We start from the raw sequence: 22011 nt of genomic DNA, 5'->3' as shown, positions 1-22011 counted from the left end.
TGTTTTTTGGCCGTGCCACGAGGCATGCAGAATCTTGGTTACCTGATCAGGGATTGAACAGATGCCCCCTGCAGTGGAAACGTGGAGTCCTAACCACTGGCCAATCAGGGAAGTCCCTGGAAACAATGTTTTAAAACTTGAGGCATCCTAGGTTGCTGGGGAGATCTTTCCTAGTCATGTGGCTGCAGGGGCATGCACTTCCTGCCTCTGGTCAGGAGAGGGCAGGAGAGGACAGAAAAATGAGCTTCCCAGGTTTTGGACTGTCAGGGCCTGCATCAATAGTATAAAGATGCATTACTGCATTTATGGTTTTTCTCTCTGAACTGCTGAGATGCTACCTCGTGAGACTTGACTCCCCAGATTAATCTTCTAAAGTGATTCAAGGCCACACCTCTTAACCAACCTTATAAAATCCTAGGGACTGAGCTACCCAACTGAACCACATTGGTAGAATCCTTAATAAGTATACCCTCCAATGTCACGCATCAGAGCTTGTGTTAGGGAGAACCATAGGCCACTAAACTGGTAAACTCTGTTCTTCTCCAACTTTTCAGGAGCTGAGAGACTGAGGCAGGTCTTTGTGGGCGACAAGTCTCCAGACTCCAGAGGGCTACAGGACCTCCTCTCTAGGACCTGGATGGGGGCAGTTCAGACGGGACACGGCATAGATCTTCTGGGGCAGGGGCTTCCGGGTGCCCCCAAAGTTGTACTCCAACCTGAGCCCTGGGCTCCGCCCTGGCAGCTGGAAGGAAAAGGTCCCAAGGAGGGTGGCAAACATCAGCAAGAGTTTCATCTGAGCCAGCTAGTCCCCTAGGCACATCTGATGCCCTGGAAGCAGAAGGAAAGGTCATGAGGCAGCAGGTGGTCCTGCAGGGGTCCCATCACACCCCCCACCCACAACCAGTGCTGCACCCCATACCTGCGGAGAATGGTGGGAAGATGTCCCTGACCACAAAATTTCCATCCTTGTCCAGGAAGTGGCCAGGGTTGAACTGTCGAGAGGTCCGCCAACACTCAGGGTCACAGAGCACAGCGGCCAGGTTGGGCAAGATGATGGTGCCCTGCAGAGACGAGCTGGTGTAGCTCAAGGAACTCAGTTGACCCAGCACCCAACCCTGACGCTGGGCTGACATGAGCTCAGAGAACACTAGGTGGGCAGGCGAGAGTCGCCTGGGGCCAGGGAGTCCCAAAAGATTCAGCAGAGGGGCCCTCACAGAAGTGAAGTTGCTGGGCATTACTCTCCTGGCTATGGGGCACCCACCTCCATCCTAAGACTCCCAGCCTGGGCTAGAGACACAGCTCCTGTCTCCAAGGAAGAGGGCCAGTGGCTGGTGGGCATGACCAGAGGGGACCAAGTCCTGCACAGGGCAACAAACAGTGGCGGTGTGTGTGCGAGAGAGAGAGGAGGAATGGAGTGGCAGGCAGACAAAGGGTAAGGAAAACTGAGTAACGAGGCAGAGAGAGAAGAAGAGACAGAAAGCTTCACTCCTTAGAATTAGGGAGAGGAGAGGGTGACCTCTAACCCTAACCTGAGCCCTCACTCTACCTCAAAGAAGTGAGTGACTGGAAAGAGAATCAGACTGATCAGACCAGAGCAGATAGGAGCCAACACTTGCTGTTGGTGACTTCTGCTCCATACCTCGCAGGCCCTGGGCTGAGCAAGAGGCCCAAGGGGAGCCAGGAAGGGGTTTGCTGTGGCCTCCGGGACCTGGGACACAGCCCCAGGGCTCTGAAGCAGGCCTCCTATTCTGCGGCTCTTTAACCAACACCAGAGAATCAAACCAGTCATCCCTGGGGGACTAGAGAACTGGCCACATGATTCTTGGTTTTGACAAAGACATCTTGAAATTAAAGACAAAAACTCAGCAGTTTGAAGCCTGCACACCAGAGAGAAGCCAATGAGGAGTGCAGAACACAGAGAATGTGTATACTTGCAGAAGCCCTCTCCCCTCTTTTTTCAGTTGATCTACTGAAGCCTACAGGGAGGGGCCTGACCCTAGCCATCCAGACCGACAGGCACCCAGGCCTCCTGACTCCATGGCTTCAGGCAGAGGCTTTTGCACGGGAGGCACTTGCTCCTGCTGCTGCCTAAGCAGGCTGTTTCCTAGTTATGGTTCTGGGACTTCCACCCCACACTCTGTTTTCCCTTCCTGGGATGAAGAAACCTCTGCATTACAGCAGTTCTTAACAACCTCCTTTGGATGCAAAGCCTCCGGGCAAGACGCTCTTTTCCCTTCAGAGTTATTTATGTCCTGTTTTGGGTGAGGTTCTGGACTTCTTGCAAAGTGGCTGAGCAACCTCAACTCGAGGAACTGGCTCAGACATAGCCAGTACTTACTCAACAAGGCCAACCCTCCCTCTCCTCCAAATTATAGAACCATCTGCCTCCTGGGTGCCTCCTGGGGACTTTAGCCCAACTTCTTCCCTGTAAATGGCAGCTTGGAGTTTATAATCAAATAGAATGTCTGAGGAGACGGGCTTGATTAGGGGCCGTTGCTGTTGTCACTGTCACGTGACTGTTGGAATGGTTAAGAACAGTTTAGGAATATCTGTAACATTTAATGATCTACTGCCACGCTTTGATTCTACTTTCAGGAGACATCTCTTGCCCAGGCTGGGAAAGCTGGATATTGATTCCAGGCCGTTAATGGTTCCCTGGAGCTCTTATCACAGAACAAACTCCTAGAATCAATTGGCAAGAATGGGCTATTAATAAGGAAATTTCTAATCCCAGATGGCATGAAACAGACCTGAACTCTAGTTCCCTCTTTTTCAATTTGACCTAATTTGGTATAACTCTTAGACCACCAGGGCCTGGGGCCTCCTACCAGACTAACAGCAGAATGAGTTGATGACATGGTCCTGTCCTTACAATCCAGGAGACATTTAACCTCTGAACCTGATGGTCAAATACTGCCAAGGACTGTTCAGTATTAGCCAACCTAACAGAACAATAGACAATGCAAAGCATCTCCATCCAACATGCTGGCTCATTTACTTTACAAAAATGGGATTTTGGGAGCAATATGAATGGCAGGGAGTATGGTAAAAAGGACAAAAAAAAAAGTTGGAATCAGAAGGACATGAATTAAACTCAGTTAAGTTTCTTACTGTGTGTTTGGGGCAGTTACATGAGCTCTCATAAGCTATCTGTTTAAAAAAAGAATAACAATAGCAACAACATCAAAAAGACAGGATTATTATGAAGAAGAAAGTACATGGAGGCAGGGATCTCAAGTCTGATCAAATTAATAAGAATTTAATGATCACATCCTGCCAGGCCCTTGCAATCAAGTCTGCCCTGAACCACGGTTGTAAGAGTTGAACAAAGATTCTCCTGATGGAGAAGATTGGGCTTCCATACCTTCTCTCTCACCATCATTTCCATAGTGTACTATTTGTACCATCAAGGCTTCCAGCAAGAACAGGCTGGAGCATCAGTGCTGAGCCAAAGCCCCTTTCTGAGGGAAGGCTTGGGGCTCTAGCCATCACCTCCATGCACTGGGTGCCAAGATGAGAGACTCTGCCACATCTTTATTAAAATTGGCAACCTTACCATCTGTGCTTCTTTAAAATGACACCCCACTCCCCAAATGATTCTTGATACCTGGCATCCACTCCCCATGAAACCCTCTCTCCTTGAGGATGGGCTGTCTGTAGTGACCCACTTCTGGCAAATAGAATATAGCAAAAGTCATGATATCATGTGAGATTAGGTTACAAAAAGACTAAGGCTTCTGTCTTCTCACTTGCTCTAATGGAGTTCAGCTGTTTTAAGCTCCCCTCTGTAGATTCCCAATGTCAAGAAACTGAGGGTGGCCTCCAGCCGACTGCCCAGAATCAAGCCTGAAGGTGTGGGACCTCCCTATGGAGCCTTCAGGGGAGACTGCAGCTGCAGCCCAACAACTTCATCATAGCATCATGAGAGATACTAAATCAGAGCCATCTAGCTAAGCAGCACCTAGGCCCCTGACCCACAGACACTCAGATCTCTGACTCTCTGAAATGCTGTTGTTGTAAGTTGCTAAGTTTGGAGGTAATTTATTACATAGCAGGAAAGGTAGGCTTCCCAGGTGGTGCTAGTGGTAAAGAATCCACCTGCCAATATGGGAGATATAAGAGACACAGGTTCGATCCCTGGGTTAGGAAGATCCTCTGGAGGAGGGCATGGCAACCCACTCCAGTATTCCTGTCTGGAGAATCCCAGGGACAGAGGAGCCTGGTGGGCTACAGTCCATGGGGTCACAAAGAGTCAGACAGACTGAAGCAACTGAGCATGCAAAGAGAAGTAGACAGTTAATTCTTTTTTTTTTTTTTCTGTTAAACAATGATTTTATTGCTTTAGTATAATACACAAATTTATGCAACCAGGGCAGAGGCTGTGGATGACTCGTATTTCCAATTAGGGGGTAGGACTCATTTGGTCTTGTAGTATCGAGCTAACCGGTGAATACGGCTCTCAATCAGAATCAGATGGAATTTAGCATCTTTATCCTTTCTGTTCCTCTCAAGATGCTTCCGAAGAGCAACAGCTTTCTTAATTAAATGATAGAGATCCTCAGGGAGATCAGGAGCAAGTCCTTTGGACTTAAGAATTCTCAAGATTTTGTTGCCTGTCACAAAACGTACTTGTGCAACACCATGAGAGTCTCTCAGGATCACACAGATCTGTGAGGGAGTCAGGCCCTTCTTGGCCATTTTGTAGATCTGCTCCTTCACGTCGTCAGAAGTGAGCTTCAGCCAGGTGGGGACACTGCGGCGGTAGGTCAGAGCCGACTGGGACAGGCCCTTCCCGGGAGCGTGCATGCGACCCATGATGCTGGCGGTGTGGCAGCAAAAGGCGACAGTTAATTCAATAAACATCTTTTACTTAGGATCTGTATGACAGTCATTGTGAAGACTGAATGCTGTAGTGGACACAAATCCCTTAACACAGTAAGGCTTGGCAGAGAGTAGGTAACTAGTTATTAGAAATTATTAGAACCCATTTCATGTCAGAAACCTGTCTCAAGTTGGATCACCAGAGAGCTATAAACCTCAACTCTTTTTTTTTACTCCATACAAAAATGTATTCATGTCAAACTTACATCATTTAAAATGAGTTAGAGGTTAAAATTAAAAAAAATAAAATAAAATGAGTTAGAGGTAAGAAGCTACTATTTGGAAAAATATTCCTGTATCTTTTAAAAACTCCTACTTAAGGCACCACTCAATATATATTGTCTACTGGCCTTCAAAAATGTGTTATGAATAATGATCTTCATAACTTCTTGGAGGATAAGCCAAAGTTTTCCTCATACAGGTATGCTTGCTTTTATTACATGAGAGTCATAACTAATTTGGATTTCCTCTTTTGCCTTGACCCCAGGGTAGCTCAGACTCAAGTTTATGTACATATACAGTAGCTGTTTTCAACCTAAATAGTTTTTAACTTTATTTCTCTATCTCTCCTTATTCAGTACTTGTCCTTTTAACCTCTAAAATCACTGAGGATGGTGATTGCAGCCATAAAATTAAAAGACACTTGCTCCTTGGAAGGAAATCTCTGACAAACCCAGACAGTATATTAAAAAGCAGAGACATTACTTTGCCGACAAAGGTCTGTATAGTCAAAGCTATGATTTTTTCCAGTAATCACATACAGATGTAAGAGTTGGACAGTAAAGAAGGCTGAGCACTGAAGAATTGATGCCTTCAAACTGTAGTGCTGGATAAGACTCTTGAGAATCCCCTGGACTGCAAGGAGATCAAACCAATCAATCTTAAAGGAACTCAACCCTGAATATTCATTGGAAGGACTGATGATGAAGCTGAAGTTCCAATACTTTGGCTACCTGATGCGAAGAGCCAACTCATTAGGAAAGACCCCGATGCTGGGAAAGATCAAAGGCAAAAGGAGAAAGGGACGACAGATGATGAGATGGTTGGATGGTATCACTGCGGGGAGCGAGCTCCGCCTCTGGCAAAGGTCATGAGGAAGGAGGCTTGGCATACGCAAAGGCGGGATCAAGCCTCAGGAGTCTCCCTGGAAATTCTCGAGCAATCTCCCCCCAAAACCAGAGTCTGCCTACTTTCTGCTTTGTGCTTTCACCTACACCTCTGACTTTACGGGGGGCTGTCCCCCACTACCTCTCTGAAAAAAGTTAGCTTACAGCTCCATAATTCCTGGGTGTGACAGTGTTTAACCTACAAACTCCTTTGGAAATCCTCTAGCCTGCCTGAATAGGTTTTTCCGGCCTCATGTGATTGTTCAGAGCCTCCCAACTGTGAGAGGCAGGAGATGTTCTAAACTGTCTAAACACAGATTCTTTTGAGTAGTTAAAAGATTGATTAGAAATTGTATTGGTGAAGGGATTTTCACTTATTGGGCCAATGTTTGCTGCTAAGTTTCCATATCCCTTACCTGCTGTGACCCTGGCAGTGTATTGATTAATATAATTGGTGTAAGTAGTAGCTTTAATGTTTGTAACCTGGGACCCTTGAGTTAATTCTTTTTCTTGTTATAGCCCACCACACCTTTGCGCTGTAGGAATGCAACTTTATCTAATGCTTTTGGAGGGTGGCTCCTGACCAATCACCTTAAGAGAAAAATAAGTTTTCTGAAGAAAAGGTCTTAAAATGTTAACAGGCCTCCGGGCCAGAAGATGATGCAAATCACCTAAGCTTTTGCATATGATAAGTTTGCAGGAAGAAAGCCTGGTTTGCTGCAAGACTCTACCCCTTCCCCCATTATCCTCTATGCATAACTTAAGGTATAAAAACTACTTTGAAAAATAAAGTGCGGGCCTTGTTCACCGAAACTTGGTCTCACCATGTCGTTCTTTCTCTTACCTTCTGGCTGAATTATTCAGCCTCTTTTCTCCACTGAATTTCTTCACTGAGCTATCCTCATTCTATTACTCTTTATATCCTTAATTAACGTTTAATTAAGCAGTTGTTTCCTGATCCTCGCCGACGCCGTCCCTGCTTCGAATACCCTGGATCAGCCGGGGCTGGTCCCCGGCAGTATCACCAACTCAATGGTCATGAATTTGAGTGGACTCCAGAAGATAGTAAAGGACAGGGAAGCCTGGTGTGCTGCAGTTCATGGGGTCACAAAGAGTTGGACCTGACTTAGCGGCTGAACAATAACAGCCTCTTAACCTAATTATAAAATGAAAGAAACTAGACAGGCATTTCCAAGGACATAATATAAAATGCAGACCAAGCCTAAGGCACATAAAGTGCAAATGGCCTAAAAGTTTATAAGAAGGGTTAAGAAATACAAAACACCCATTTGGTGGAATATTATGCAGCCATTAATAGTGATGTGGACCAGTTGTGTTCAAACTGTGGTCCTGGGACCCAAAGCATCACCACCACCTGGGAACCTGTTAGAAAGGTAAATTCTCAGGGCTCACCCCCAGTACTCTGGGAATGGAGCCCAGAAATGTCCATTTTGGGGCTTCCCTGGTGGCTCAGACAGTAAATAATCTGCGTGCAATGAGGGAGACCCAGGTTTGATCCCTAGGTCAGGAAGATCCTCTGGAGAAGAGCATGGCTACCTACTGCAGTATTCTTGCAAGGAGAAGCCTGGTAGGCTACGAGTCCATGGGGCCACAAAGAGTTGGACACAAGTGAACACCAACACTTTCTTTCTTTCTAATGTACATTTTAGTAAGCCCTGCAGGTGATTCTGGAAGTTTGAGAACCAATACTGAAGAAGAATCAGAATAATGAGTTAACTGACGTGAAGGATTCAGAATTACATATTCAGCATAATCATAGATATATAAAAAATGTGGACAGGAAAGATTGGAAAGAAGAACATTAAAATATGTGCAGGGGTACTTCTGAACAGTGCAGAACATTTAAAAATATCCCTAAATGAGTATATTCTTTCACAATCGTAACCTTCTTGTCTGGAAAGCCATAGATGGAGATGGATGCGTGGATGATTGACAGAGAGCCGGCAGACAGGCAGAAGCTGGAGCGGGTGGCTGTGCTGGGCAGGCTGTCCAGCAAAGGGTGCTTTCTGCAGGTGCTGGATCAGTCATGAGGTCACACGGGGGCCACCTACCTTGGGCACAGGATGGCCATGCACATGAGTGGAGGTCACACACTGGCACACGGCACTTATGCAACACTGCTGAGGCGCTGTGCCTCATGGAGGAGGGTGCAGATGTGGGGCAGTTGCTCGTGGTCCTTGTAGCAGATGGCTCCGGAGGTGCCCAGCACTGTGTCCAGTTCCTGCTGCACCCTCTCTGCCGGCAGCTCCGCGTGGGTCCCAGGACGGTGCTGCAGCCCAGCCTCCCCACCGTCCTGGTCTGCACCCAGAGATCACCATGGAGACTCAGGGCACCCAGAGATCACCATGGAGACTCAGGGCACCCAGAGATCACCATGGAGACTCAGGGCTCCTAGGTCGCCCCACCTCACTCAGCCACCCTTGGTCCCAACAGTGACAGGCTCTCTCTAAGGCGGAGCTCGTGAACAAGATTTTGCAGGGTTTGCTTCTCCAGGGGTTCTGGAGGGAAGGAGAAGGATCCATATGTGAATACCCACTGTGTACCAGGTTTTCTATATACAAGGAGTCCTATGGAGTAGGAACGGTTTTCTCCATTTTACAGACAGGAAAACTGAGGCTGCGACCAGACAGGTATTCTGCTGAAGGTCACAAGACTGGTGGAACCAGGATGTGAACTTAGATCGTGGTTAGTCGGTCCCTGAGAGAACTCTAGCCACATTTTCTTTGTGATCTTGAGTACAGGGCCTGGCACTTAGAGGTACTGAATCAGTACTGAATGAGTGAAATAATACCACCTCATCTCACACTGGTTCTAAGTGGTTGAATTACTTACCCAGGATCACTCACTAAGTAGCCAGGAATAGAAGTCCCCTCCCTGCCCCCTCTCCCCCTTCTAATTCAAAGTCATGAACACTTCCCACACCACAGGGGTCAGAGCAGGGGCCCCCTTCCCAGGGCTATAGACCAAAGCCAGTGATGGGGGCCAGTGCCTTCAGCCCAGAGGCCCACAGCCCAGGGGCAGTCAGCAGGGTGTACCCACTGGCCCCCTTGACCTGGATGGCTCCATATTGGATCATGTAGATGAGCACCCAGTACAGAGTGGTGCCCGTGGTGTCAGTGCCTCCCAGAAACAGGCCGACCACCACCTGGATCAGGTTCTCTTCATTGAATGTGGAGACAGGGTCGTCCGTGGCCTAGTGGGTAGGCGGTGGAGAGGGCAGCTCCAGGTCTGAAGCTCTCCTTTAACAGAGCCCTGGGGTCTCCCTGAGTGAGGCCTGGCCAGTCCCTAGACTTGTGACCAGAATTCTCTGGGTAGAGGGAACTGCCCCAGGGGTGCTGGCTCTGACATCAGCTAGGTCCCCTGCTTCCCACCCTACCCATGTCTGCAGGAGCCAGCACTGGCCTGGGAGAAGAAGGGAGGAAAAACCCAAATGGCGGCTGCTTTGGTGAGCTCTGAAAGATTTGAGGCCAGGGTGAGGACCTGAGGCCATGGCTTTGAAATGAGATGCAGCTGGGAAGACTGCCCCTCTGCACCTCCCTCCAACCCCATCCCTCCCCCTGCTCCGGCCCTCCCTGCCACCTCCAGCCCTCTGCAGCCCTCTCAGGCCCACCTTGATGATCTGGGCCAGGTAGCAGCTGATGAAGTCCTTGGGGGCTTCAGATGTCCTGAGTTTGTGCCTCATGATCTCCCGGTGGATATAGCCCCGCACAGCCTTCTGGTACCTAAACATCTCCCGGTAGGGGCCAGGCAGGCAGCGGAAGGCCCAGGGGAACAGGTCGTTTAGCTGTGGGGTAAGAGGCCTCCCCAGGGGCTGCTCAGGTGCTGGCACTGAGTCAGGGGAACTGAGAACGTTGTTGGGGATGCTGAAGGGGGCTGAGACCTCTGATGTGGGCATCCCAGAAGGAACCCAGAAACAGGCCCTGTGGCCCTCCCCCTGCCTAACTGACACTCACCTGGCTATGCCCTGGCTGAGGCCCCTGCCTGCATCAGACCCGCAGCTGTCCAATGACCCGCACACCTGCCTCCTTGACAAAGGCCAGGCCAAAGTTGGTGGCTTAAATCAGTTCCTGGAAGAAGGGATCCTCCGAGAGGAAGTGGCGGCCGAACACGAGAGCCCCAGTGACTCTGGCCGTGGATCTGACAATGGGTGCCTGAGGGTCAAAGGGTCCACCTGAGAGCAGAGGGGCAGGGCTCAGAGTGAGGAGGCAGAGAGCACTGCGCCGAGCGCTCCTCCAGGCTGTATATGGCTGCTCATCGCATCATTCATTCATTCTCAATCCTCGGTTGTTCCCTCAGCAAATGATTACTGAGCACCATCTATGGGCCAGGCTTCGTGATACAGGTGCTGGGTTTGCAAGGAGAGGTATTGGAGACACACACCACTTTAAACACACTAGAATGTGGGGCAGGTGTGTCCCAGCTGGGAGCAAAGGATGCAAGGATCTGGGATTCGGGGAGGGCTGCTTAGCAGGTGATGTCAGCCAGGTCTGAGAGGAGCTGGGGTTTCTCACAGGGAGGGAAGGGGTGTAGATTAGGATATTCTAGAGGAGGAAGAGCATGTGCAAAGGGTCTGTGGTGTAAAAGGCCCGAGATGTTGGGGGAGGACATTTCCCCATCTGTAGAGAAGGGCTTCAGGCTTCCCCAAGGACTGGACATTATGGGCCTGTGTCCACCTACCTGCCCACACTATAGAAATTCCTGATTTACTGATGTAGCGTAAGTCCCCTCCTGGACCTGCAAAGGGTCCACTCCTCTACACTTGCACACGCACACACACACACAGTTCAGCCTCCCTGCAGGAGTGTGCTGCGTGCTGCAGGGATTGGGGGGCTGTCCAGGCCGCTCCTCACCCTGTTCCCAGTGGAAGGCCTCGACCAGCCCTGCTGCCTCTTCCTGCAGCCTCAGCTCCAGCGCCAGTGGGCCTCAGCCCAGCCCCTGCAGCGCGGCCAGGCAGAAGCGTCTCTACTGCCGCCGCGTGCGCCCACTGCTGCAGATGACCCCTGGGTCAGGGGTGCGGCACGTCCAGCAGTCCCTCCCAGCCTCCCTGGCCAAAGCTGCCTGGCTCGCACCCAGGTGGGGAGGGCAGACCCCTGGCGGCCTTCCCAGTCAGCTCTGGGATGGTGCTCTGGCTGGCCAGCCGGCCAGTGAGGGGTATCTGCGGCTCGTGGGATCTGTGAGCCTGGTGCAGTCCAGGCTCAGCTGTGCCCTCCTCCCAGGCTGCCAACCTGATTTTTCCTTTAAGAGTCCCCACAGGAACTGGAGGAGGAGATAAAGAAAGGAAGGGAGGACAGGGCCTGGAGGGGAGAGCAGGGGGCGGAGAGCATTTGCTGAGCCAGGTGCTGTACTGGGCACCTTTGGGTGTGTGGCTCACTTAACCTCCCCCCTGCCCTGTCCCTGGGAGGCGAGAGCAGTCAGTCTCCCCATCTAACAGATGGGTACACTGAGGGACAGGGAGTGAGTGCCTCGTCTAGAGTGGAGCTGAAACGACCCAGGTCTTTTTAACCCCCTGAACTGGTTCCTCCCCATGCCACCCCCGCCCCTCGCACAGGGTTATCTGAGGAGACCTGAGTCCTCCCAGCAGGTTCCTCCATGTCAACAATTCTGGGTCACCCCACTGGACCCCTGTGTGCAGTCACCACCCAGCCACCCCGTCCCCAGCAGGAAGGGCAGCCTTGCCTCTTTCTCCAGCTAGGTCCTGGAAGAGTGGGGTGAGGGGCCAGCCTGAGAGCTGCTCTGAGTGGGAGACCAGGGCTTCCTTCCGCCTGGAAGCTGCACAGCACCACCACCGGCGTGGGGCCAACCCACACTGTGAACACGTGGCCATGAGTCTGGGCCAGCTGCGGAGAGACAGGGTCTCAGGTTGCAGAGACAGCTCAGCTGACCCCATTCTCTGCACCTTCCTTTTGGCATGAATCCCCTCCTTCTCACACCCAGTACTCACCTTCTCAGAGCACTCACCACCCATTCATCAGATAAGCCAAACCCCGGGTTCCCACAGCGGGGGTGCCAGCGGGGGTCACATCACAGGCTCCCTGTGGGCTTAGCATAGTCAGGGCCCAGCACTTACACACGTGGTGTCTGATCGTTGAACCTCAACAACCCTGGGAGTTGGGTATGTTCCACCCATTTTACAGATGATATTAAATTATCACTATACTTTCTCCAGAGCTTAGTGTCCGGTGTGGCCTTTACACAGATTACTTTAGCTTTAGCGCACCATCAGTGTATATATGAGGCACGTATTTTATGACAATGGAGGCCAGGGAATTCCCTGGTGGTCCTGTGGTTAGGATTCCATGCTCTCACTGCTGGGGGCCAGATTCAATTCCTGGTGGGGGAATGAAGATCCCACAAGCTGCTCAGCACAGCCAATAAAACAAGAAGAAGAGGAAGAAGAAAGAGAAGAAAATGGAGGCCAATAAAGAAAGTGAAAGACCAGAACCTCACACCCAGGACCCATGACTCTCAGTGCAGTGCTTTTCGGGGAGCCTGGGAATCATGGTTATCGCATATCTTCAACCAGAATTTTTAAGAATACTTAGTTGTCATCGATGAGAGTTGAGCCTTGTCATGCAGAAGGGAATTGTCTCCAGCCCTCCAGCTCTCATGGGAAGTATGGACTGATGCTGAAGGTGAAGCTCCAATACTTTGGCCACCTGATGCGAAGAACTGACTCATTGGAAAAGACCCTGATGCTGGGAAAGATTGAAGGCCGGAGGAGAAAGGGATGACAGAGGATGAGATGGTTGGATGGCATCACTGACTCAATGGGCATGAGTTTGAGTAGGCTCCAGGAGTTGGTGATGGACAGGGAAGCCTGGCATGCTGTAGTTCATGGAGTCGCAAAGAATCGGACACGACTGAGCGACTGAACTGAACTGAACTGAACTCCAGTTCTCAGTAACAAATCAGTTTTGGCCTGGATTTCAAACCCCTCTCCTTGCAACAGAAGCCCTTCTACTGGTGGGATCCACCCAACCCAGAAAGGGCCTTACTGCCACAGCATTACTTGAGTATACCCTTGGGGGTCCCAATCTCCCCAATTCCCAACCCAAGTGGCTTTTCAGAAAATGGCTTCCAGCCACAAACAGTACTGCCTTGGAGCAGAGTCTGGTGAAAGAGTGTTCTCCATCTCGTTACATTGGCAGTGGAGCTCTGCCTCAGGATCCTCTTGGCTGAGCTCTGGGCAAAGTCCTTACACTCTGTTTGCAGTCCCCCAACAGCCCTGCACTGGATAGATGAGGAAACCAAGGCTCGAGGCCATAACGTCGGTGAACGGCAGGAGCAGGATCCACCCTGATGTGTGTCTGAGCCCAGTTCCTTACTTCTAGTGCCAGGCTTTCTTCCTGCAAACTTATCATATGCAAAAGTTTAGGTGATTTGCATCATCTTCTGGCCAAGAGGCCTGTTAACATTTTAAGAAACTTATTTTTCTCTAAAGGTGATTATTCTAAAGTCAGGCGCCACCCTCCAAAAGCATTAGATAAAGTTGCATTCCTATAGGGCAAAGTTGTGGTAGGCTATAACAAGAAAAAGAATTAACTCAAGGGTCCACGGTTACAAATATTAAAGCTACTACTTCCACCAATTATATTAATCAATACACTGCCAGGGTCACAGCAGGTAAGGGATATGGAGACTTAGCAGCAAACATTGGCCCAACAAGTGAAAAACCCTTCACCAATACAATTTCTAATCAATCTTTTAACTCCTCAAAAGAATCTGTATTTAGACAGTTTAGAACATCTCATGCCTCTCACAGTTGGGAGGCTCTGAGCAATCACATGTGGCCGGAAAAACCTATTCAGGCAGGCTAGAGGACTTCCAAAGGAGTTTGTAGGTTGAAACACTATCACACCCAGGAACTTTATTAACTGGAGCTGTAAGTTAACTGTTTTTTCAGAGAGAGGTAGTGGGGGACAGCCCCCCTGTAAAGTCAGAGGTGTAGGCGAGAGCACAAAGCAGAAAGTAGGCAGACTCTGGTTTTGGGGGTAGATGCTCGAGAATTTCCAGGGGTACTCCTGAGGCTCGATCCCACCTTTGCATATGCCGAGCCTCCTTCCTCATGACCTTTGCCATGGGCGGAGTTCCTCATGCTGGATCCCAGCAGTGATAGAATTCCAGTTGAGCTATTCCAGATCCTGAAAGATGATGCTATGAAAGTGCTGCACTCAATATGCAATATGCCGGGAGATGGCTCCCGGCACCTGGGCTGAGGGGGAGAGTCCGTGTGCCCACCCCTCCGGAGGGCCTCCAACTCAGGACAGATTCCCTACCTGGAGCAGCGTTGCCGGGTGCAGCTGAAAGCTTAGTTGCCACGGGTTTCCAAGGATGGGGAAGGGGAAGGGATCAGGAGGAAGGTGGTTCCTTTCCCAGTAGATGATGCTGAATTTCAGGAGCAGGAAAGAGGCGGCCAGTAAACCCAGCCAAATGAGCAGGGGGCACATGTCGGGCCTGCACCTCCCTCCCCTTGGCCTCCAGCCCTGGCTGCAGTGCGCCCCAGCCGTTTCTTTAGTCCTCCCTGGCCACCCTCCTCTCTCCACTGCCTGACCTCTGCTTTTATGCCAGCACTCTCAGGCAGTGTCATGCAGGGAGGCAACCCCAGGAGTCTTCTCATAATGGAATGAATCCATTTGGTCACACCAGTCACACACAGCCTGCTACTCAGCAGGGCCACAGGGCTCTGGCCTGCAACAGGTTGGGACACCTTCACTCCCAGAGCAGCCTCACCCCTGGCCCGTGAAGCTCAGCCCCTCTCAGTTGACTGCCCAGGTCAATCCAAGGAAGACGGGGCAGTCACTGGCTGCGGCATGGTCTCCCTGCAGGAGATGCTCTTCCGGCTCAGCACGACGCCAACTGGGCTTGACTGTCTTGCTCCCCTCTGCCCAGGTGCTAAGCAGCCTCTCTGGAGGCCCCACCAACCTCCCAATCCCAGCCCCATCCTCTAGCCAGTTGGGACTCTTTACCTGCCCAGGGGTGACCACGTTTGTCACTTGTTGCGTTCTGTAACCTCTGCTTTTATCTCAGTTATCCTGGAGTCAGATGGTGAAGTCTAAATCCTAGTCCTCCCCTCACTGGCTGGGGACCTTGGGCAAGTTTTCAGCCTCCCCTGCCTTGGTTTTCTCATTTGTACGATGGAGATGTTAATTTTAGGCACGGCCTCAGAGAATTGTTGTGCCAGGTGTGGAAGGAAATAAATGGTATGCTCGAGTAAACTGAGGATAGTTTAATGAAGAGATGATGCAGGGAGCTTAAATCAGGTGCTCTGTGAACCTAGAGGGGTGCGATGGGGTGGGAGGTGGGAAGGAGGTTCAAGATGGAGGGAACATATATATACCTATGGCTGACTCATGCTGATGTATGGCAGAAACCTGCACAATATTATAAAGCAATTATCCTCCAGTTACAAATAAACAAAAGTTAAAAAAAAGATTTACAATGGTGTGTGGGCAGGGGTTAGGGGAATCACAAGGCAGAGTGCAGTGCTCAGGGCAGCCACGTGGGGGAGTCCTGTCCACTAGAGAGGAGATGCCTTGATTAATGGATGCAGACTTTGAGTTCAGGAAGATGGAAAAGTTCTGGAGATGGATGGGGGAGATGGCTGCACAGCAGTGTGAATGTACTTAACGCCACTGAACTGTACACTTCAAAGTGATTTAAATTGTAAGCTTTATGTTGTGTACATCTTACCCCAATTTTTAAAAAAAAAGTCAAGGGACGGAGATGTGAGCAGATCCTGGAGCCCATCATTTGGTGGAGACCCCCCAGCAACTCTTGGTGGGTCACTGACCAGAGCTCTGGCCTTCAGTAGTGGGATGTAGCTGTTTATGGCAACCCTGCAGGAAATAAATACCCCATCCTCACTCTGCTCCACCCTCTGATGTCTCTAAATAATGTGCCTCCCAGTCTCCCATTGGTCAAATCCAATTAAAAACTGTAGAGCGAGAAACCCGGTAGCAAACGTAAAGTTGTGCTGCTGCTTTGGAAACAATCTAGTCCCAGATGGTTCATCACAGCTGTGTGATCCAGCAATTCCACTCTCTAGGCATACACCCAAAAGAAATGAAAACATGTGTTCACACCAAGATGTGTACACAAGTGCTCATGGCAGCATCATTTGTAACGGCCCAAAATGATGAATGGTCCTCAGACCTCACTCTGCATGTGGAAACTCTTCACTCCCTCCGTCCCCACAGTCAGTGCTTCTTCATCTCTTATGCCTTCATTCACACAGTTCTCTCTGCCTGGAGGCCCTTCCCACATGTCTCCTCCTCTGGAAGTTTCATCTGTCTTCAAGGACTATCTCATCTGGATAGAATGACAAGGATGCTCCCCCCACAGGACTGTTAGGAGGATGAGCTGAGACAATGCGAGATAAAAGTGCTTGTGAATAACGTACATGCCAGTACAAATATTGTCACTGCTGCAGTTTCCACAAAACTACCGCCTTCTGCTTTTCATACATTGCCTTCCCCTCTCCAACATGTCATATTCCTTCTTTCTCAAATTATTGCTTAAGAGATTAAGTGTTAGTGTGAAGTCGCTCAGGTGTGTCCGACTCTTTGCCACCCCATAGATGATAGCCAACCAGGCTCTGGGTCCATGGAATTTTCCAGGCGAGAATACTGGAGTGGGCTGCCATTTCCTTCTCCAGGGGATCTTCCCAACCCAGGAATCGAACCCAAGTCTCCTGCATTGCAGACAGACGCTTTACCGTCTAAGCTACTAGGGAAGCTTAAGAGATTACACTTCTCTAAATGCCTCTCGAGCCAACCTCCCTAGTCTCTATCCACTCGCTCCAGACACCCAACCATCACCCACGATGGTCTTCATCTTGCTCTGGCTTGACTCCTTGGCTCTGCTAACTAAGTGTGCATCCACTCCAGTTTTTCTACAATATGACATGTTCCTAAGGGCAGATGCCTTATCTCCCCCTCTTTGGGTTTCTCCAACAGTGTCACCCGATTGCTCAGAGTCCCGAGTTGCCATTAGGTGATGTGGACTCACTAACAGAAGGACTGGTAGCCCCCGAGGCCAGTCCCAGGGCACTTAACATTCCTGTGTGTGAGCAACCAGTGTCCCCTGCATGAGTGCTCCTCCATGGTGGTCCTTCCTCACATCTAGACTTCAGCTTCATTCCCTTCTCTCCCTACTGCAATTGGGGGGGAGGGCTTGCAGTACCTCACATGTAACCTGGTACACCCTTCTGAGTGAATTCAGGTGGTTTTGGCGGTTTGGGTATGTGAGGATGGTGTTCTGGGGGTGGCTGGGGTGGGTGGTGCTGGCGGTCATGAGGGTTTTAATAGAGGCTTTTGCACAGATGCAGGGAGTTGGTCAGTGGCTGTGGTGGTGGCTCTGGTTTTGGAGATGGTGGTAGGATAGAAAGATGGGTCTGTCATCTGCCTTGTGACCCACTGACCACATTCCAGTCAGGTCCAGATATATTCTGGGTGTCTTGGCTAGGAATGTTTCTCAGAGCCTCCTCGACATCAGATATATCCTTTGAAGCCTTTTATTCAACAGACAGGCAACCTCCCCCTGATGGGAGATTGCCTGATCAACATTCCTAAGTGTGTTGAACTTTGACAAACTCCCCTCCCTCCCCAACTAACCCCCTGGCTCCGGAGGGGGGATGTGGCTCCTGGAAGAGACACACCCAGCACAAGGGCCCAGGCTGCTGTCAGATTCTAGGCATGGAGGGCCCAGGGCACCAACCTGTTCCTCAGTGCTCAGCCAGGCCCTCAGTGTTGGGTTGTGGGGTGTGGGCTCCCCAGTAAGATGGAGGAAGGAGGTCCACATGGTTCTCACTTAGAAGGAAGTTTCCACGCAGAGTGTCTGATCCTTGGTAAACCACCCTCAAGTTGTACCTTCCCAGCTGGCCTCCATATGATCCCAGTCACCATCGCCACCCGGGCTATCAGGCTCCCTGTTTCCTTGAATCAAGATTGCTGGGAGAAATATCAATCACCTCAGATATGCAGATGACACCACCCTTATGGCAGAAAGTGAAGAGGAACTCAAAAGCCTCTTGATGAAAGTGAAAGAGGAGAGTGAAAAAGTTGGCTTAAAGCTCAACATTCAGAAAACGAAGATCATGGCATCCGGTCCCATCACTTCATGGGAAATAGATGGGGAAACAGTGGAAACAGTGTCAGACTTTATTTTTTGGGGCTCCAAAATCACTGCAGATGGTGACTGCAGCCATGAAATTAAAAGATGCTTACTCCTTGGAAGGAAAGTTATGACCAACCTAGATAGCATATTCAAAAGCAGAGACATTACTTTGCCAACAAAGGTTCGTCTAGTCAAGGCTATGGTTTTTCCTGTGGTCATGTATGGATGTGAGAGTTGGACTGTGAAGAAGGCTGAGCACCGAAGAATTGATGATTTTGAACTGTGGTGTTGGAGAAGACTCTTGAGAGTCCCTTGGACTGCGAGGAGATCCAACCAGCCCATTCTGAAGGAGATCAGCCCTGGGATTTCTTTGGAAGGACTGATGCTAAAGCTGAAACTCCAGCATTTTGGCCACCTCATGGGAAGAGTTGACTCATTGGAAAAGACTGATGCTGGGAGGGATTGGGGGCAGGAGGAGAAGGGGACGACAGAGGATGAGATGGTTGGATGGCATCACTGACTCGATGGACATGAGTCTGAGTGAACTCTGGGAGTTGGTGATGGACAGGGAGGCCTGGCGTGCTGCGATTCATGGGGTTGCAAAGAGTCAGACACGACTGAGCGACTGAAATGAACTGAACTGAACTGAACTGAGGCCAAGAGTGGACAAAACTCAGACTCCTGCCTCTTGTTCCTCTAGGAACAACTCAAATCAGCTAAAGATGTCTTAGCTAAGCACCTTCCCTGTGTGAGGTGTTTGCACATCGAATCCCTAAACCAATTCTTTCTACAGTACTGTGGAGGATGTTCCACTAAGCAGTTATGGTACAGAATCCCCAGAGAAAGAAAATCAAGCATGGCTTTCTTGACACAGAGAAGCCAGTTTTGGCCTAAGCCATCTTATAGTCTAAGCCTGGCCACAACACTGGCCCTTGAACAGGTTTCAGTAATTAATGATCTACAAGGAACAAAAGAATACAGAAACAAACAAGTGTTATCAGGTGAGAGAAGAACAAATGGCAGTGGTAGTATAAGGGTTGTAAGGATTCCCAGCTCTGGGTCTCTGTTTTGATGGTAAACACCAGCCTCAGGGGCTCAACCACCAGATCAATGGAAGCCTGAGGGACCATGCTGTTGCCCTTTTCTGACCCTCGTGACTTTAGTCAACTGAAGCTTGGACTCTGAGGACCACCCAAGCCCCTTCATGAATCTGCATGTATCCTTAGCTTAAATTTCCCCAGTTTTGCTCTTGAGGAGATACTGCTTTGGGAAAGATCCCACAGTGTTCTCCTTACTTCTGCAGTTAATACCTCCTTCTCCTCTCCTGCTCTTTGGCTTGGGTTGTATCTTTTGGCTCTACAGCCACGACAAGGCAAACCCAAGTTGGGCTAACGTTCACTGCTTCTGCTTCACGGATGAAGAAAGAAAGGATGAACCGATTTGCTCAAGAAAGTGGTAGGTAGGGCTACGCCCAGGTTTCTGTCTCCAAGTTCAGTTTTCTTTTTCCACAGCTGTCTCCTATCTGGGAGGATGCCAACACACTCAAAATGAAGTTTATTAAAGGCCAGGAGGAAAACAGAAGTGAGAAGAGAGCCAGTCACACTTCCAGAGGTCCTGATGCAGTTGTAGAGGCCTCCCTCACAGGACCAGGCTGGCCCAGGCCTGCCGCTGCACCCAGAAACCCTTTCTTCGGAACTAAGATGCCCTTTCCACTCACTCTTCCTTTCTCTGCGTTCCCCCATCCAGGGGACTGCCTTCCAAGGCTTTTGAAGAAACAGTGGATAAGGACTACATATCACAGCCTCAGCTAAGGGGCCTGTGCCCCAGGCAGGAGCTATTTCCCCAAACAGACTGTTCCCTGCAATGTGACAGATGTCAGATAAAAGACTGCTTTCATCTCGAGATCCGCCCAAACCCGGGCCTAACCTGCACTCAGGGCCTGGAGGGTGTTCCCCTCCACACACACACTCACAGGCACCAGCAAGTTCTGGGCTATCTGTAGCCCCAGCCCCACCTCTCCCTCTACTCTAGAAGGGAGGAGACAAAAATAAGGAGGAACAGAGACCACTGGATATAAAAGAACTGGGAAGAGGTGAGGGAGGAGAGGTCCCTAAGTTTATCTCTGTATACAGGAACAAAGAGAGGGATTGTGCTTCTTATATTTGTTTTGAATTTGCACACTGCACCTAGTGCCTACTGAAAGTGAGTGGGAACAAATGCAGTGGGCTCTGGGAAGTTAAGGGAGGTCCCCAAAGAACTGGAGCTATTTCTAGGAAAGGTTGGGAGACCCCTGGATCCCTAACTAAAGGAGGGTCAGACTCAGAGACCAGACCCAGGCAACCTGGGCAAAGGCCAGCCTTCAGGGACATGCCCTGCTTTGCATGTTATAATAATAATAATTGTGTCTCTTTCATTCTCCAAAGGATCCCTGTTTGACCACTCCCAAGAACAGCCTCCAGCCTCAACTCTGAAAGTCTCCAGGCTTTGCAAGTGGGGAAATGATGACATGACATCTCACTGCAATGAAGTCTCGGCCTTGGGAATACTATTGAGTGTTCCAGTTCCCACAGGGAGTTGCTTTCTTTCAACCTCAATTTGAAGAGGATGAGTGAAACTGCAAAAGACACTCCCATGCCACTGTTTGCCCAGGTGTAGGATCCCAGGGCTCAGGAGGAGGCTTGGTGTTTGAAGAGCATGGCAAAGGGCAGTCAATGCCCTCCCCACAGGAAAGCACATGGGCACACCCACATCCAGTACCCTCTGCCTCCACGGAGCTCCAGGGGCAGGTGAATTATTCACAAACTGAACCAATGTCTTTATTATACTCAGCCTATTCCTTCCATGCATACAAGATTTAGGAAAGCTTTTTATTAAAAACACCAAATGTATTTTAAACGGTCAAATAGAAAGATCCAAAATCTTATGAAGGACACTGGAAATGAACTGGGACAGACGTCCTGACAGCACCTGAGCTTCCTGTCGGCTGGAATGAGTGGAGACACACTGTGCTCCAGAAACTCCATCGAGAAGCCAAGAGTTTTCCCAACAGCAGATTCTGAAAAGGGTTTCCTGAGTCTGCTACCTAGTAGACAACGTTGTCAACAGAGATTTTCTGGAAGATGAGCAGCTTTCCACATGGGCCCAACTCTGACGGTGACTCCAGTACTGACCAAGGACAAAGTATTGAAAGCAGAGAGAGGTGGTCTCTCTGTGGATACAAGGTGGCTCACCTCAGGCAGCGTGATTTATGGGGAAAACCTGGCCATACCTAGGAATGGGTGGTATCACTTATCTCAGTGTTGTTTTGCTTATCTACCTATGAATGCCAGTGGTTGTATCACATGGTGTGTGGCCAGGTCGGAGTGCCTATAGTCCTGATCAACTGCTGAGCTCCCAAAGGAAATAGGCACCAAGGCTCCTCTAGGCAAGTAAAGAATCCACCTGCCAATGCAGGAGACACAGGAGATGTGGGTTTAATCCCTGGGTAGGAAAGATCTCTTGGAGAAGGAAATGGCAACACATTCCGGTATTCTTACCTGGAGAATGCCATGGACAGAGGAGCCTGGCGGGCTACAGTCCATGGGGTTACAAAGAGTCGGACACAACTGAAGCGACTGAGCACAACACAGCTCTAGGGAAAACCCTTCTATTGATTGCTTCAAGATTTTGGCCTCTGTGAGGCAGCTTGGTGGGCTAGTCTGGACAGTTTGGGGCAGGGAACTCCTGTGGCTGGTCTCAGGGGGTACCCAGAGGCCTTTTTGGAGTGGCCCTGGGCTCACATCCTTGTATTAGACCTTTAGATCTTTCCACACTCAAGGTGAGAAGGCATGACCTCACGGTAAAGAACACTGCTGACAGGAGGAAAGGGTGTCTGTAGAGCCCAGGGCAG

General features: G+C 49.9%; 1 protein-coding gene and 1 pseudogene across 1 annotated transcript; both read right to left on the bottom strand.

Annotated features, from left to right (window-relative positions):
• Window positions 1-610: 610 nt before the first annotated feature.
• LOC113897824 lies at window positions 611-9903 on the bottom strand (annotated as a pseudogene).
• Window positions 4304-4837, bottom strand: LOC113899014 (40S ribosomal protein S13-like). The gene has a single exon (XM_027552240.1). The coding sequence runs from the start codon at window positions 4813-4815 to the stop codon at window positions 4417-4419; it is 399 nt and encodes a 132-aa protein (XP_027408041.1). The 5' UTR covers window positions 4816-4837; the 3' UTR covers window positions 4304-4416.
• Window positions 9904-22011: the final 12108 nt, after the last annotated feature.

The sequence above is a fragment of the Bos indicus x Bos taurus genome, chromosome 1 (genome assembly GCF_003369695.1).
Source record: "Bos indicus x Bos taurus breed Angus x Brahman F1 hybrid chromosome 1, Bos_hybrid_MaternalHap_v2.0, whole genome shotgun sequence".
Classification (NCBI taxonomy): domain Eukaryota; kingdom Metazoa; phylum Chordata; class Mammalia; order Artiodactyla; family Bovidae; genus Bos; species Bos indicus x Bos taurus.
Note: the sequence above shows the minus strand (reverse complement) of the source record. Positions and strands in the feature narration are given on the sequence as shown.

Excerpts from the sequence above, each read along its gene's own strand:
- LOC113899014 (XM_027552240.1), bottom strand. The coding sequence starts at position 4,815 with ATGGGTCGCATGCACGCTCCCGGGAAGGGCCTGTCCCAGTCGGCTCTG.